Source organism: Myotis yumanensis, unplaced genomic scaffold (assembly GCF_028538775.1).
Source record: "Myotis yumanensis isolate MYYU_CA2020_CCGP unplaced genomic scaffold, mMyoYum1.0.hap1 SCAF_1, whole genome shotgun sequence".
NCBI lineage: Eukaryota > Metazoa > Chordata > Mammalia > Chiroptera > Vespertilionidae > Myotis > Myotis yumanensis.
Window position 1 is genome coordinate 82197128 of NW_027223752.1, and position 19083 is coordinate 82216210.

The 19083-nt window shown below is 39.9% G+C and overlaps 1 protein-coding gene across 1 annotated transcript in view; it reads left to right on the forward strand.

The window, feature by feature from the left end:
- Positions 1 to 11799: 11799 nt before the first annotated feature.
- Positions 11800 to 19083, forward strand: part of LOC139017637 (T cell receptor alpha chain MC.7.G5-like) — a 288027-nt gene continuing 280743 nt past the window's right edge. The window contains exons 1-2 of the mRNA XM_070426261.1: positions 11800 to 11857; positions 12321 to 12614. Coding sequence (XP_070282362.1) covers positions 11809 to 11857; positions 12321 to 12614 — 343 coding nt within the window. The 5' untranslated portion in view covers positions 11800 to 11808. The remainder of the gene's footprint in view (positions 11858 to 12320; positions 12615 to 19083) is intronic.

The window sequence follows — 19083 nt, forward strand, 5'->3', positions numbered from 1 at the left end:
ATTGGGCATTTCTATATCAAATAAAAACAACATGTGGCGATTATCGATACGAGGTGTAAAATTGTGCTAAGTGATTAAGAACTGACACTACAGCAATGAAGGGTGTGGGTTACCCCATCAGACCAGCAACCTATGTCTGCTGAAGTGCTGTCAAAGGAAATCTGGAGAGTGTGGCAGAAGATGGAGAAGATGACTATCAATTATAGCCTTGCTACCTGTTAAAGAAGTGGGGCCCAAAACCCATGTCAAAGGCTCTGCTAAGAAGCTGCTCAGGGGCAACACTCTTAGTGATTAAAATTCCGTTCTCCAGAAGCAGTAATTAAATGTTTAAACTGAGTCTTCAAGGTTCTGGCTGGCTGCAATTTATTTAAAACCCTCCTGTATTAAGTGTTTTAAATGAATTGCACCCAGCCAAAACCTTGAAAACTCAGTAATGCAGGGACAAGCATGCATCTCAGTAGTGCAAAGAACATGTGTGTCTTGTTGTCACATTCAAATGTCTAGCTCTGATTTTATTAAGAGCTGTGGTAGACAATTCTGTGGATACTCAGACTCATTCAAACTGGTAACATCCAACATTAAGCATGCACTGTACAACTTTTACTTTCTACCCCCAGGGCCTCCTCTGACTCTTCAAGAGCTCACTCAGCCCACGGTCAAGCACAGTCTGAAAGGACAGGGGAATTACCAGCCCTCCTGGCAAGCACCAACCAATGATGAAACAGGGCCAATAAATTAAATGTACTAGCTTCCTGATTTCCAGCTGACAATCCTGAAAGGAACCCTGTGCTCTTCTTGGGAGATCCTGGCAGAATCAAGCCCCAACCTTGCCCTACATACTTCCTCATTCATGCTTCCTAAGATCTCTTCCTAAATAAATGATCTTCACTTGAGTAATTGCTTCAGGGTTTATTTTGGGGGAAAAAAATAGAACACTATTCATCCATAAAAAAGGGGGAATCTTACCTTTTGTGATAGCATGAATGGATTTGGAGAATATTATGCTAAGTACAATAAGACAGAGAAATACAAATAGAATATGATTTCACTTATATATGCAATCTAATGAACAAAATAAACAAACAAAATAGAAACAGATTCATAGATAAAGAAAACAAACTGACAACTGTTAGAGAAGAGAAGATTTGGGGGAGCTAGGTGAAAAACATGTAGCAATTAAGCAAAAAAAAAAAAAGAAAGAAAAGAATAACTCATAGACACAGACAGCATAATGGTGATTACCAGAGAGAAAAGGGGTACGATGAGGTAGAAGAAGGAAAAGGAGGCATAAGTGGTGATGGAATAGACTTGTACTGGAGTGGTAACACGAAATACAATATACAAATGTTGTACTACAGAATTGTACACCTGAAACCTATATAATTTTATTAACCAATGTCACCCCAATAAGTTCATAAAATTTGTAATAAATAAATAAATAAATAAATAAATATTCAAGGTCTCTTCATTGACTGGAAATGAGAATCAGAAACTCATATAAACATATAACTTTCTGAACAGATTTCTAGATTAAACCAAGTTTTTCCTGTGTAGAGGAGTCAATGATAGAAATGTCCCCAGTAATTACTTATTTGACCTGAAGAGGGCACTGCTTGTATTAGTTGACAGGAGCTGCAAAGGATCCTCAGGTTCAAGAAGACAGCTCTGACATGCACCCCTATGTTCATAGCAGTGTAATTTACAATAGCTAATACTTGGAAGCAGCACAAGTGCCCATCAGCAAATGAGTGGATTAAAAATAAGCTATTGTACATTTACACAATGGAATACTATGCAGAGGTAAAAAAGAAGAAACTCTTACCATTTGCAACAGCATAGATGGACCTGGAGAATGTTATGCTAAGCAAAATAAGCCAGTCAGAGAAAGAAATATCACATGATCTCACTCATATGTGGAATCTAATGAACAAAATAAACTGATGAACAAAATAGATCCAGAGACATAGAAACATGGAACAGACTGAAGAATGTCAAAAGGAAGCGGGGGATGATAGAGGATGAAAGGGAAGAGTTTCAGCAGGGAACTTATATGCATATGTGCATAGTCCATGGACACAGACAATAGAGTGGTGAAGGCTTGGGAGGGGCAAGTGTGGGGAGAAGGGGGTCAATGGGAAAAACAACAACAAAAAAAACAAAGGGGGCATCTATAATACTTTCAACAATAAAGATAAAATTTAAAAAGGAAGAAGACAGCCCTGGTTGAGGTATGGGGGGTGGAGTGAGGTGGGAATGTTGGGAGGGGAGGGATTGAGCAAAAAGGAGAAGGAACTGGGCATGGCCAATAGTGTGGTGATTGTGGGGGCAGTAGGAAAGGTGGAAGACATCATAGAGGGAATAAATGGGGATGGAAAAAATAAAATAAATGTTAATTTAATTTAACATACTGTAATTTATTTTTTTTTAAAGAAACTGCGAATACATACAAAAGAACTAGAACAGTTCTGAAGAATCTAGGTCAGATTTCCAGACTCTGGAATCAAATCCTTCCTGGGTTTGGGAAGGCCAAGGCACAGAGGAACTTCTGGGAGCCAACATTTCTGATCTGGTAGCCAGATGTGCGATAGTAGAATTTATGTCATCAGGACTGAGAAGAGTCTGAGAACTAGTCTCTATCTTTTTAGAACAATCTCAAAGAACAAATAAAAATTTTAATCCGCCCTTTAACAGTATCTTTTAAAGAAAATGAACCATCAAATGAAGAAAGAGGAAAATCCTTCCTAACTGGCCATCTAAGAAGGAAATACTTTCATTATCAAGTATACTTATCTGAACAGTGTTTCAGGTCCATGGGTTCAGGATGAAAAGGATGTAGGATAAATCTGGTGCTTCTGTTTCCATTTTCGTTAAATAAGATGTGAAGTACAAGGGACAATAGCATCCTTCCACATTAGTGCCAGCTCCTCCACTCCCTGCACATTAAGCCTGCCCAGGCAAGAGACTCAGCCACCTACCAAAGGAAACCCATGTTCCCCAGAGAGCACCCAATGCACTGGGCCCCACTCTATGCATGGGATCCCCACTCAGGAGTTAGTAAACAATGTCTGTCAGCTCTGACCAAAGAAAATTGTACATGAATATGATGAATATAAATAAAACCTTTTTAAAAAGACTTTAGTGGTCTTTTTGTTCACTGCATTTTCAGAAAAAGAACTCAGTCGTGAGAACACTAAATGTGGGATGTCTGGGGTGATTAGGACTGGAACCCTCAGTGTTCCTTAGTCAAGATCTACCCAACTAAGAGGGAACTTTTTGACATCTGAGACAGCTTCCTCCATTGGTGACTTTAATTGTTGATGTGCCTTAGTGTTTGCCTCTGTAGAAGTTCTCCCTTGACAATATGAGAGTAGCCATGTGATGCTCACATATTTTTCTTCTGGATTATACTTTTTCTATTCTAACCAGCTTACTTCTGTGAGAAATCCTATGACAGTAGTTGCCAGATACTGTTGATATTTCAAATGAGCACATTGGAATTTATCAGACTGCCCAGATGAGGTACTGCTTCCCAACCCCCCACCCCCCCACCTTGTCTTCTCTCTGTCTTCACCCTTATTTTCTGCTTAGTATCTTGTAATCAGACTTTGCTCACTATCTTCTACAGACTCTAAATGACCCAACCCAAGAAACCATTTTTACTTAAAACAAACAAAACAAACAAAAAACATGCACAAAAAAACAACTATCATCTGGACATAATATTTGTTATTTTTTAAAGGAAAAGACAGTTTTCTACCCTCATGTTTGCCTACTTGAGAGAAATGTATACACACTGTGACAGCTGAAGATAAATTTTGAAAGTGAAATGTATTTTAGTAAACACTGCTTTTATACTTATTCAACATATGTGTATATATTTTTGGGGACACCCCATAGATAATATTATTTGATTCTCAGAATTCAGCAACCTGACTAACAATCAGTGGGAACTAGGGACTGATTGAATGATGGATATACTAGTAAGACAAGAAAGTTTGATTGGCTGGGCCCAGAGGGCCAGGAAATGATCTAAAACAGCAGGATGGGCACCCTTGCTTGGACTCCCTGACTGCGTTACAGGCACAGTGCATGCAGGCCAGAGGGAGGAAATGTTTACTCCTGAGAGCCTCGTTTGTGAATTTACAGCTTCAGCTGGGCTGAGATTAAAAGAAAAGACAGATAGGTAATCTGGAGTTACCTATAAAGCCTGAAGAGGAGAAGGGGGGGAATGAAAAAGTAACAACAGTTTTACCAATGTTATGTGATTCTCACACACACACACAAAAAAAAATGGTAGGCATGGCAGAACTTTAATTACTTGGCAAATAAGAGAAAGAATGTGACATCTACAGCAACTCACCAAGATGTACTCCAAGAAGTCCTCTGGAGTTCTGTGGTTAGTGGCAAATGCCCACTGTGCACCACATTCTCTAAATGGAACTAATAAACAGGTTGGGAAAGTTAATGCCACCACTCTCTATATGACAAATCAGCTTTTAATTTAGTCTTTTCTTCTCTTATGCACGGGAGAAGCAAGGATACATAAAGGTGGACCATAGAGATGGCCTTACCTAAGATTGGATGACACAACTCGGTAGGAAGGGAAAATTAATGCAAATGAAACTAGTAGTTTCTTGCATTGTGAGTTTCCATTTTTGTGCAATTGCCTCTTCTATAAAATGAGGACCATAATTTCTGACCTTTCTTCTCTCACAGGAGAATGTGTGCATGAGGAAAAATTAGATGCCAATGAATCTCTGTTAGATGTGCAACACAGAATGTTCTCAAATAAATTTTATATGATTTATGCTGGTTCTTCATTACAAGCCATGAAGAGATGTGCACCAAAGCTGTTACAGGCACATTTGCCACTGGTGTTGTAGAGTTGTAGAGCTCCCTGACACAGCCAAAGCCAAGTATTCTTTAAAAAAATAAAGAAGATGAAGAAGAAGAAGAAGAAGAAGAAGAAGAAGAAGAAGAAGAAGAAGAAGAAGAAGAAGAAGAAGAGAGGAGGAGGAAGAGGAGGAGGAGGAGGAGGAGGAGGAGGAGGAGGAGGAGGAGGAGGAGGAGGAGGAAGAGGAGAAGGAGAAGGAGAAGGAGAAGGAGAAGGAGAAGGAGAAGGAGAAGGAGAAGGAGAAGGAGAAGGAGAAGAAGAAGGAGAAGAAGGAGACAGTCTTCAAATAAATAACAGAGCAATTAAATATCAAAATTCTGGTTATGATTTTCTCTAGACTGAGTGTTGCTGTTTCTTATTATCATAATACTAAAGGCCCCGTACGTGAATTCGTTCATGGGTGGGGTCTGGCCCACCCACCCTGATTGGGGCCAATCAGTGGCTGGGCCAGCCGGGGGAGGGGCGTGAGCAGTTGGCCAGCAGGCCCTGCCCCCTGGTCGAACTCCCAGTTGAACTCCTGGTTGAGGGGACAATTTGCATATTAGCATTTTATTATATAGGATTGAAGTTTTGAGAAATGTTTAAAATAAAAAATTGGCCGAAGAGTAATAGTATAATTAAAACCGGTTTTATGGCAATGCAGAGACCACTATGACATTGGCTTTACTACAAAAGGGACGGAGGGAGAGAGGCAGGAAGGAAGAGAGAAAGGGAGGGAGGGACAGGAGAGAGAGAAGAAAGAAAAAGAAAGCTTACAGAAAAAACTGAAGTCATTACATTAGTTTCGCCTATAACATTTTTCCCACCTAAACCATTCTCCTCTCCAAGATCACGTCTTTACAAAAACTATTTACTAAATTACTATTCTAACTTCTTCTTTTCCTTTGGAGTTATAGCCAAACTTTTATTCTCTGAAGCAAAAGGCATTGATAAACGTTTTAAAGCAAGACATAACCAACATCCCACCTGACCTACCATTTCCTGGTCTGGCAGTGATGTCACCGAGAACAGCTGGTACCAAAGTTTCAGATCAGAACAAGACACTTTCACCCTGCAGAAGAGAGCTGCCAGCATGGTGTGCCGGCGTGTGCTGTGGGCATTCGTGGTCTCCACCTGCCTTGGTAAGGCACACGTATTTGCTTTTGCAAGTACCCAGTAGGATTGGAAAGTAAGAAAAAAAATTAAAAACACAGGGATCTTACCTCCTCATTGATACCAGCTATTGGAGGCAAAATGATGATGGATTTTGCCTGAAGTTTGGATCAAGAGGAAAGGTGGGTGGGGATGGGAACCAGCTATGAGTCTGCCTGTTTATCTCTCTGGTGCCATTCCCAGTGCAGTCCTTTCTGTTCTCTTCCCACAGGATCCAGCGTGGCCCAGAAAGTCACTCAGCCTCAACAAGAAATGTCTGTGCAGGAGGCAGAGACTGCGACCCTGGCCTGCACATATGACACTAGTGGGAGTGATTATTATTTGTTCTGGTACAAACAACCTCCCAGCGGGGAGATGATTTTCATTATCCGCCAAGAAGCTTTTAAGCAACAAAATGCAACAGATAGTCGCTTCTCTGTCAACTTCCAGAAAGCAACCAAAAACTTCAGCCTCAGGATCTCAGGCTGCCAGCTGGAGGATGCTGCAGTGTATTTCTGTGCTCTCAGTGAGGCACAGTGAGCTGAGTGACAGGGAGAGGCTTACAGAAACCTCAGACCTCAGTGACTGTGTCAAGGAGTGGGGGAGTATTTGCTTAAAGGGAACATAGAAATCATTGTCTTTTTTTGGTAATTAAAACTCCTTATATCTGAATATCAGAAACATAGAGAGATGGATGTCTGCAAGCTGTAATTCTTAAAATTACAGTAAAAATAATGGCATGTGTAATGCCTTCCAATTTTATCAAGAGTTCTCATACATATTGTCACGTGTAACCTTCATAGCTTTGTACGATATATGTGACAGATCAGACTTCCTAAGCATTTCCTTCATTCAGAAAATTTTTATAATTTTCCTGGGAGCACATACATCCAAGATTCTTAAACTTTTCCATTTTGTTACTTTAAACTTTTTTAAAATTTTTTGCCCAATTTTCTTTTATTTTCCCACCCATGTCTAACACTGAATCTCCTCAGAACAAAGTAGCCAATTTAGAATACAATAAGTGTGACAGTGGAGGCATAACTTGGGAGGGCATCCACTAGTCCATCCATGAACCTGAAAGACGACCTATGTCCATGGTACATAGGTGAGATGATCCAGAGGAAATGATGGAATGGTCTGTTAAAGGCTCAGCTAAGAAGTCACTCAGGGGCAACATTAGTGGCTAGAATGCTATTCTACGGAAGCAGTAATATTTATTAAACCAATGGCTGACATGTGGATACTTTTAGCATCCTAGCTAATATACACAAGTGTAGAAACTAAGAAATTGGTGTGGAATGGACTCTTCTCACGTCTCTCCTATAACCCATTCCAGAATTTATTGTTCTCTTTCCCTCAACATTAGGTTCTGTTGGATTAGAGGTCTAGTTCCCAGAGGAAGAATGTTTCCACCAGAGGATTCCTAAATAAATTATCTTAGCTTGAGTCCTTGCTTCAGGGTTTATTTTGGGGGAAAACAATAGAATACTACTCATCTGTAAAAAGAGGGGGAAATCTTACCTTTTGTGATAGCATGGATGGATCTGGAGAATATTATGCTAAGTAAAATAAGATAGTCAGAGTAATACAAATAGCATATGATTTCACTTATATATGCAATCTAATGAACAAAATAAACAAATGAACTAGAAACAGATTCATAAAGAAAACAAATTGACAGTTGTTAGAGAAAAGAAGATTTGGGGAAGTTGGGTGAAAAACATGAAAGGGTTAAGAAAAAAGATGAAAGAAAGAAAGAACGAAAGAAAGAACGAAAGAAAGAAAGAAAGAAAGAAAGAAAGAAAGAAAGAAAGAAAGAAAGAAAGAAAGAAAGAAAGAACATAACCCATGGACACAGACAATAATATGGTGTTTACCAGAGAGAAAAGGGGTGGGATGAGGTAGAAGAGGAAAAAGGAGGGATAAGAGGTGATGGAATAAGACTTGACTTGGAGTGGTGAACACAAAATACAATATACGGATGTTGTAGTATAGAATTGTACTCCTGAAACCTATATAATTTTATTAACCAATGTCACCCCAATAAATTCATAAAAATTTGTAACAAATAAATAAATAAATAAATAATCAAGGTCTCTTCATTGAGTGGAAATAGGAATCAGAAACTCATATATAAACAGATGACTTTCTGAACAGATTTCTAGATTGAACCAAGTTTTTTCTGTGTAGAGGAGTCAATTACAGAAATTTCCCCTGAAGAGGGCACTGCTTGTATTAGTTGACAGGAGCTGCAAAAGATCCTCAGGTTCAAGAAGGCAGCTCTGACATGCACCCCTATGTTCATAGCAGTGCAATTTACAATAGCTAAGATTTGGAAGCAGCACAAGTGACCATCAGCAAATGAGTAGATTAAAATAAGTTATTGTACATTTACACAATGGAATACTATGTGGAGGTAAAACAAAGAAACTCTTACCATTTGCACCAGCATGGATGGACCTGGAGAGTGTTATGCTAAGCAAAATAAGCCAGTCAGAGAAAGATAAATATCACATGATCTCACTCATGTGTGGAATCTAATGAACAAAATAAACTGGTGAACAAAATAGATCCAGAGACATAGAACCATGGAACAGACTGATGAATGTCAACAGGAAGGCAAGGGGGATGGGGGGGGGGAGGAGTGGTAGGGAAAAGTTTAAGCAGGGAACTTTTATACATATGTGTATAGTCCATGGACACAGACAATAGAGTGGTGAAGGCTTGGACGGACAGGTGTGGGGAGAAGATGGTCAATGGGAAAAACAACAACTAAAAAACAAAGGGGACATCTATAATACTTTCAACAATAAAGATAAATTTTAAAAAGGAAGAAGACAGCCCTGGTTGGTGGGTGGGGGTGGAGTGAAGTGGGAATGTTGGGAGGGGAGGGATTGAGCAAAAAGGAGAAAGAACTGGGCATGGCCAATAGTGTGGTGATTGTGGGGGCAGTAGGGAAGGTGGAAGACATCATAGAGGGAATGAATAGAATAAATTGTAATTTAACTTAATTTATTTTATCTTTTTAAAGAGACTGCTAATATATACAAAAGAACTAGAACAGTTCTGAAGAATCTAGGTCAGATTTCCAGACTCCGGAATCAAATCCTTCCTGGGTGCAGGAAAGCCAAGGCACAGAGGAACTTCTGGAAGCCAACATTTCTGATCTGGTAGCCAGATGTGTGATAGTAGAATTTCTGTCATCAGGACTGAGAAGAGTCTGAGAACTAGTCTCTATCTTTTTAGAACAGACTCAAAGAACAAATACTGTCAATCCACCCTTTAACAGTATCTTTTAAAGAAAATGAACCATCAAATGAAGAAAGAGGAAAATCCTTCCTAACTGGCCATCCAAGAAGGAAATACTTTCATTATCAAGTATACTTATTTGTACAGTGTTTCAGGTCCATGGGTACAGGATAAAAAGGATGTACCTAGAGGGAATTTCTTGACATCTGAAACAGCTTCCTCCATTGGTGACTTTAATTGTTGATGTGCCTTAGTGTTTGCTTCTGTAGAAGTTCTCCCTTGAGAATACGAGAGTAGCCATATGATGCTCACATATTTTTCTTCTGGATTTTACTTTTTCTAGTCTAACCAGCTTACTTCTGTGAGAAATCCTATGACAGTAGTTGCCAGATACTGTTGATATTTCAAATGAGCACATTGGAATTTATCAAACTGCCCGTATGAGGTACTCCCCGCCCCCCACCTTGTCTTCTCTCTTTTTTCACCCTTATTTTCTGCTTAGTATCCTGTAATCGGACTTTGCTCACAACCTTCTACAGACTTTCTAAATGACCCAATCCAAGAAACCATTTTTACTTAAAACAATCAAAACAAACAAATAAACACACACACACACACACACACACACACACACACACACACAAAATCCCCACTATAATCTGGACATAATATTTATTATTTTTAAAAGAAAAGACAGTTTTCTCCCTACCCTCATGTTTGCCTACTTGAGAGTTCTTTCATATACAGCGTGTCCCCCCAAAAATATATACACACTTCAACAGCTAAAGCTCAATTTTGAAAGTGAAATGAATTTTAGTAAACATTGCTTTTATAATTATTCAGAGCTTGTGTATACATTTTGGGGACACCCTATAGATAATATTATTTGAATCTCAGAATTCAGCAACCTTATTAACTATCAGTGGGAACTAGGGATTGTTTGGATGATAGTTATAAGATACTAAAGTCTGATTGGCTGGGCCTAGAGGGTCAGGAAATGTTCTGAAATAGCAGGATGGACCCTCTGGCTTGGACTCCCCAACTCCATTACAGGCACAGTGCATGCAGGCCAGAGGGAGGAAATGTTTACTCTTGAGAGCCTCATTTCTGAACTTACAGCTTCAGCTGGACTGAAATTGAAAGAAAAGACAGGTGGGTCATCTGGAGTTGCCTATAAAGACATAAGAAGAGAGGCGGGAAATGATAAAGTAACAACATTTTTACCAATGTCATGTGAAAATTAACACAAATGAAACTAGTAGTTTCTTGCATTGTGAGTTTTCATTTTTGTGCAATTGCCTCTTCTATAAAATGAGGACCATAATTTCTCACCTTTCTTCTCTCACAAGAGAATGTGTGCATGAGGGAAAATTAGATGCCAATTAATCTCTGTTAGATGTGCAACACAGAATGTTCTCAAATAAATTGTAAATGAATTGTGCTGGTTCTTCATTCACAAGCCATGAAGAGATGTGCACCAAAGCTCTTACACTTACAGGAACATTTGCCACTGGTGTTGTAGAGTCATAGAGCTCCCTGACACAGCCAAAGCCAAGTATTCTTTAAAAAAATAAAGAAGATGAAGAACAAAAGGAAGAGGAAGAGGAGGTAGAGGAAGAAGAGGAAGAAGAAGAAGAAGAAGAAGAAGAAGAAGAAGGAGGAGGAGGAGGAGGAGGAGGAGGAGGAGGAGGAGGAGGAGGAGGAGAAGGAAAAGAAGGAGGAGAAGGAGGAGAAGAAGGAGGAGAAGGAGGAGAAGAAGAAGAAAGTCTTCAAATAAATAACAGAGCAATTAAATATCAAAATTCTGATTCTGATTTTCAACTGAGGGTTGCTATTTTCTTTATCATTATACTAGAGGCCCTGTGCATGAATTCGTGCATGGGTGGGATCCAGCAGGCCCACCCCAATCGGGGCCAATTGGGGGCGGGACCAGCTGGGGGAGGGGCTGCAGGAAGTTGGCTGGCCAACTCCACCCCCTGGTTGAACTTCTGTTGAGGGGACAATTTGCATATTTACCTTTTATTATATAGCATTGAAGTTTTGAGAAATGATTAAAATAAAGAATTGGCCAAAGGATAATAGTATAATCAAAACCTGTTTTATGACAATGCAGAGACCATTATGATATTGGCTTTACTACAAAAGGGAGGTAGGGAGGGAAGGGAGGCAGGAACAGGAGAAAGAGAGAGAGAAGAAAAAGAAAGCTTACAGAGAAAACTGAAGTCATTACATTAGTTTCGCCTATACCATTTTTCCCACCTATACCATTCTCCTCTCCAAGATCACGTCTTTACAAAAACTATTTACTAAATTACTGTTCTAACTTCTTTTTTCCTTTGGAGTTATAGCCAAACTTTTATTCTCTGAAGCAAAAGACAAAAGGCATTGATAAACATTTTAAAGCAAGACATAATCAACCGCCCACCTGACGTACCATTTCCTGTTCTGACAGTGATGTCACCGAGAACAGCTGGTACCCAACTTTCAGATCAGAACAAGACACTTTCACCCTGCAGAAGAGAGCTGCCAGCATGGTGTGCCGGCGTGTGCTGTGGGCATTCGTGGTCTCCACCTGCCTTGGTAAGGAACCCATATTTGCTATTCAAGTACCCAGTAGGATTGGAAAGTAGGAAAAAAGATTAAAAACACAGGGATCTTACCTCCTCATTAATACCAGCTATTGGAAGCAAAAGAGATGATGGATTTTGCCTGAAGTTTAGATTAAGAGCAGTGGTTCTCAACCTTCTGGCCCTTTAAATACAGTTCCTCATGTTGTGACCCAACCATAAAATTTTTTTCATTGCTACTTCATAAGTGTAATGTGGCTACTGTTATGAATTGTAATGTAAATATCTGATATGAAGGATGGTCTTAGGCGACCCCTATGAAATGTTCGTTCGACCGCCAAAGGGGTCGCGACCTACAGGTTGAGAACCGCTGATTAAGAGGAAAGGTGGGTGGGGATGGGAACCAGCTGTGAGTCTGCCTGTTTATCTCTCTGGTGCCATTCCCAGTGCAGTCCTTTCTGTTCTCTTTCCCACAGGATCCAGCGTGGCCCAGAAGGTCACTCAGCCTCAACCAGAAATGTCTGTGCAGGAGGCAGAGACTGCGACTCTGGCCTGCACATATGACACTAGTCGGACTGATTATTATTTGTTCTGGTACAAACAACCTCCCAGCGGGGAGATGATTTTCATTATCCGCCAAGAAGCTTTTAAGCAACAAAATGCAACAGATAATCGCTTCTCTGTCAACTTCCAGAAAGCAACCAAAAACTTCAGCCTCAGGATCTCAGGCTGCCAGCTGGAGGATGCTGCAGTGTATTTCTGTGCTCTCAGTGAGGCACAGTGAGCTGAGTGACAGGGAGAGGCTTACAGAAACCTCAGACCTCAGTGCCTGTGTCAAGGAGTGGGGGAGTATTTGCTTAAAGGGAACATAGAAATCATTGTCATTTCTTGGAATTACAACTCCTTACATCTGAATATCAGAAACATAGAGAGATGGATGTCTGCAAGCTGTAATCCTTAAAATTACAATAAAAATAATGGCATGTGCAGTGCCTTCCAATTTTACCAAGAGTTCTCATACATATTATCACATGTAACCCTCATAGCTTTGTATGATACATGTGACAGATCAGACTTCCTAAGCATCTCCTTCATCCAGAAAATTTTTGTAATTATCCTGAGAGCACGTACCTCCAAGAATCTTAAACTTTTCCATTTTGTTACTTCAAGCTTTTTAACAAAAATTTTCAATTTTCTTTTATTTTCCCATCCATGTCTAACACTGAATCTCCTCAGAACAAGTAGCCAATTTAGAATACATTAAGTGTTACAGTGGAGGCATAACATGGGAGGGCATCCAATAGTCCATCCATGAACCTGAAAGACAACCTATGTCCATGGGTCATAGGTCAGATGATCCAGAGGAAATGATGGAATGGTCTGTTAAAGGCTCAGCTAAGAAGTCACTCAGGGGCAACATTAGTGGTTAGAATGCTATTCTCCAGAAGCAGTAATATTTATTAAGCCAATGGCTGATATGTGGATACTTTTAGCATCCTAGCTAATATACACAAGTGTAGAAACTAAGAAATTGGTGTGGAATGGACTCTTCTCACGTCTCTCCTATAACCCATTCCAGAATTTATTGTTCTCTTTCCCTCAACATTAGGTTCTGTTGAATTAGAGGTCTAGTTCTCAGAGGAAGAATGTTTCCACCAGAGGATTCAGCAAGGGTCCCACCGAAACTAGTTATGACCATCATCTAGGTCCCTTTGAAATCCTTGTGCCAATGGTCCAGCAGACAAAGAAATGAGTTATTAGACTTGGCGGGGGAGAGTGTTATTGACCCTGATTGTCATGAAGCACCAGGTTGTTGTTGCACAATAAGGGTAAGGAGGAATACATCTGGAATTTCATTGTTTCAAATTGGGTATTTCCACATCCAATAAAAACAACATGTGGCGATTATTGATACAAGGTCTAAAACTTCGCAAAGTGATTAAGAACCCAAAAAGGCAAGCAACATAGGGAGAAGATGACTAATCATTATAGCCTTGCTACCTGTTAAGGAAGTGGGGCCCAAATCTCATATCAAAGGTTCCACTAAGAAATCACTCAAGGCAACACTCTTAGTGATTAATATTCCGTTCTCCAGAAGCAGTAATTAAATGTTCCAACTGAGTCTTCAAGGTTGTGGCTGGCTACAACTTATTTAAAACCATCCTGTCTTAAGTATTTTAAATAAATTGCACCGAGCCTAAACCTTGAAAACTCAGTAATACAGGGACAAGCATGCATCTCAGTAGTGCAAAGAGCATGTGTGTCTTGATGCCACATTCAAATGTCTAGCTCTGATTTTATTAAGAGCTGTGGTACACAATTCTGTGGATACTCAGACTCATTCAAACTGGTAACATCCAACATTAAGCATGCACTGTACAATTTTCATTTTCTACCCCCAGGGCCTCCTCTGACTCTTCAAGAGCTCACTCAGCCCACGGTCAAGCACAGCCTGAAAGGACAGGGGAATTACCAGCCCTCCTGGCAAGCACCAACCAGTGATGAAAGAGGACCAATACAAATAGCATATGATTTCACTTATATATGCAATCTAATGAACAAAATAAACAAACAAACTAGAAACAGATTCATTATTAAAGAAAACTGACAGCTGTTAGAGAAGAGAACCTTTTGGGGAGCTGGGTGAAAAACATGAAGGGATTAAGCGAAAGAAAGAAAGAAAAGAATAACTCATAGACACAGACAACAATATGGTGATTACCAGAGAGAAAAGGGGTGGGATGAGGTAGAAGAGGAAAAAGGAGGGATAAGAGGTGATGGAATAAGACTTGACTTGGAGTGGTGAACACAAAATACAATATACGGATGTTGTAGTATAGAATTGTACACCTGAAACCTATATAATTTTATTAACCAATGTCACCCCAATAAATTCATAAAAATTTGTAACAAACAAATAAATAAATAATCAAGGTCTCTTCATTGAGTGGAAATAGGAATCAGAAACTCATATAAACAGATAACTTTCTGAACAGATTTCTAGATTAAACCAAGTTTTTTCTGTGTAGTCAATTATAGAAATTTCCCCAGTAATTACTGATTTGAACTGAAGAGGGCACTGTTTGTATTAGTTGACAAGAGCTGCAAAGGATCCTCAGGTTCAAGAAGTGAAATAAGCCAGTCAATGAAAGAAAAATACCACATGATCTCACTCATTTATAGATAATTAAGACCATTATAAACCGATGAACCAAAGTAGATACAGAGGCAGAGCAACATCGAACAAACTGTCAAACTACAGCGGGAAGTCCAGGGAGGGTTGGCGGCCAGGGGTGGAGGGGCCGGGGGAGGGTGTAAGAGATCAACCCAAGGACTTGTGTGCAAGGCATATAAGCATAAACAATGGACACAAGACACTGGGGGGTAGGGGAGGCCAGGGGAAGATCAAAGGGAGATAAAAAAAGGAGACATATGTAATACTTTTTGTAATACTTTAAGCAATAATAAAAAAAAAGAAGACAGCTTTGATATGCACCCCTGTGTTCATAGCAGTGCAATTTACAATAGCTAAGATTTGGAAGCAGCACAAGTGCCCATCAGCAAATGAGTGGATTAAAAATAAGCTATTGGACACTTACACAATGGAATACTATGTGGAGGTAAAAAAGAAGAAACTCTTACCATTTGCAACAGCATGGATGGACTTGGAGAGTGTTATGCTAAGCAAAATAAGCCAGTCAGAGAAAGATAAATACCACATGATCTCACTCATATGTGGAATCTAATGAACAAAATAAACTGATGAACAAAATAGATCCAGAGACATAGAACCATGGAACAGACTGATGAATGCCAAAAGGAAGTGGCGGGGGGGGGGGAGGGGGGCGCGATGGTAGAGGTGGAAGGGAAGAGTTTAAGCAGGGAACTTATATGCATATGTGCATAGTCCATGGACGCAGACAATAGAGTGGTGAAGGCTTGTGACGGACAGGTGTGGGTAGAAGGGGGTCAATGGTAAAAACAACAACTAAAAAACAAAGGGGACATCTATAATACTTTCAACAATAAAGATAAATTTTAAAAAGGAAGAAGACAGCCCTCGTTGAGGTGTGGGGGGTAGAGTGGAGTAGGAATGTTGGGAGGGGAGGGATTGAGCAAAAAGGAGAAAGAACTGGGCATGGCCAATAGTGTGGTGATTGTGGGGGCAGTAGAGAAGGTGGAAGACATCATAGAGGGAATATATGGGGATGGAAAAAATAAAATAAATTTTAATTTAACTTAATTTATTTTATCTTTTTAAAGAAACCGCTAATATATACAAATGAACTGGAACAGTTCTGAAGAATCTAGGTCCGATTTCCAGACTCTGGAATCAAATCTTTCGTGGGTGTGGGAAGGCCAAGGCACAGAGGAACTTCTGGGAGCCAACATTTCTGATCTGGTAGCCAGATGTGCGATAGTAGAATTTATGTCATCAGGACTGAGAAGAGTCTGAGAACTAGTCTCTATCTTTTTAGAACAATCTCAAAGAACAAATAAAAATTTTAATCCGCCCTTTAACAGTGTCTTTTAAAGAAAATGAACCATCAAATGAAGAAAGAGGAAAATCCTTCCTAACTGGCCAACCAAGAAGGAAATACTTTCATTATCAAGTATACATATCTGAACAGTGTTTTAGGTCCATGGGTACAGATGAAAAGGATGTAGAATAAATCTGCTGCTTTTGTTTCAATTTTCATTAAATAGGATGTGAAGTACAAGGGACAATAGCATCCTTCCACATTAGTCCCAGCTCCTCCACTCCCTGCACATTAAGCCTGCCCAGGCAAGAGACTCAGCCACCTACCAAAGGAAACCCATGTTCCCCAGAGAGCACCCAATGCACTGGGCCCCACTCTATGCATGGGATCCCCACTCAGGAGTTAGTAAACAATGTCTGTCAGCTCTGACCAAAGAAAATTGTACATGAATATGATGAATATAAATAAAACCTTTTAAAAAGACTTTAGTGGTCTTTTTGTTCACTGCATTTTCAGAAAAAAGTCTCAGTCATAAGAACACTAAACGTGCCTGACTGGTTTGGCTCAGTGGATAGAGCGTCGGCCCGCGGACCAAAGGGTCCCAGGTTCGATTCCAGTCAAGGGCATGTCCCCAGTGGGGGGTGTGCAGGAGGCGGCTGATCGATGTTTCTCTCTCATCGATGTTTCTAACTCTCTATCCCTCTCCCTCCTCTCTGTAAAAAATCAATAAAATATATATTTAAAAAAAAAAAAAAAAAAAAAAAGAACACTAAACGTGAGATGTCTGGGGTGATTAGGACTGGAACCCTCTGTGTTCTTTAGTCAAGATCTACCCAACTAAGAGGGAACTTCTTGACATCTGAGACAGCTTCCTCCATTGGTGACTTTAATTGTTGATGTGCCTTAGTGTTTGCCTCTGTAGAAGTTCTCCCTTGAGAATATGAGAGTAGCCATATGATGCTCACATATTTTTCTTCTGGATTTTACTTTTTCTAGTCTAACCAGCTTACTTCTGTGAGAAATCCTATGACAGTAGTTGCCAGATACTGTTGATATTTCAAATGAGCACATTGGAATTTATCAGACTGCCCAGATGAGGTACTGCTTCCCAACCCCCCACCCCCCCACCTTGTCTTCTCTCTTTCTTCACCCTTATTTTCTGCTTAGTATCTTGTAATCAGACTTTGCTCACAACCTTCTACAGACTCTAAATGACCCAACCCAAGAAACCAGTTTTACTTAAAACAAACAAGACAATCAAATAAAATACACACACACACACACACACACACACACACACACACAAAACAACTATCATCTGGACATAATATTTATTATTTTTTAAAGGAAAAGATAGTTTTCTATCCACCCTCATGTTTGCCTACTTGAGAGTTCTTTCATATACATACTTCAACAGCTAAAGCTCAATTTTGAAAGTGAAATGTATTTTAGTAAACATTGCTTTTATAAATATTCAAAGTATGTTTATACATTTTGGGGGACACTCTATAGATAATCTCATTTGATTCTCAGAATTCAGCAACCTGATTAACTATCTGTTCGAACTAGGCACTGATTGAATGATGGCTATAAGACAATAAAGTTTGATTGGCTGGGCCTAGAGGGTCAGGAAATGATCTAAATCAGCAGAATGGACCCTCTGGCTTGGACTCCCTGACTGCATTACAGGCACAGTGCATGCAGGCCAGAGGGAGGAAATGTGTACTCCTGAGAGCCTCGTTTGTGAACTTACAGCTTCAGCTGGACTGAGATTGAAAGAAAAGACAGGTGGGTCATCTGGAGTTGCCTATAAAGACTGAAGAAAAGAGGGGGAAGTGATAAAGTAACAACATCTTTACCAATGTCATGTGATTCTTACACACAAAAAATGGTAGACATGGCAGAACTTTAATTACTTGGCAAATAAGAGAAAGAATGTGCCATCTACAGCAACTCACCAAGTTGTACTCCAAGAAGTCCTCTGGAGTTCTGTGGTTAGTGGCAAAAATGCCCACTGTTCACCACATTCTCCAAATGGAAATAATAACAAATCAGCTTTTAATTTATCTTTTCATCTCTTATGCGAGGGAAAAACAAGGTTACATAAAGGTGGACCATAGAGATGGCCTTACCTAAGATTGGATGACACAAACTCAGTAGGAAGAGAAAATTAATGCAAATTAAACTAGTGGTTTAAAGGAGAAGAAGAAGAAGAAGAGAAGAGGAAGAAGAAGAAGAAGAAGAAGAAGAAGAAGAAGAAGAAGAAGAAGAAGAAGAAGAAGAAAAGAAAGAAGGAGAAGAAGAAGGAGAAGGAGAAGAAAATCTTCAAATAAATAACAGAGCAATTAAATATCAAAATTCTGGTTCTGATTTTCTGTAGACTGAGTGTTGCTGATTTTTTTTATCATAATATAGAAGCCCCATGCATGAATTCGTTCATGGGTGGGGTCTGGCCCACCCACCTGACCGGGGCCAATCAGTGTCGGGGCCAGCCAGGGGAGGAGCTGTTGGGCAGTTGGCCAGCTGGCCCTGCCCCCGGGTCAAACTCCTAGTTGAACTCCAGGTTGAGGGGACAATTTGCATATTAGCCTTTTATTATATACAATTGAAGTTTTGAGAAATGATTAAAATAAAGAATTGGCCAAAGGGAGGGAGGGAGGAAAGAAGGGAGAGAGGGAGGGACAGGAGAGAGAAAGAAAGAAAAAGAAAGCTTACAGAGAAAACTGAAGTCACTATATTAGTTTCGCCTATACCATTT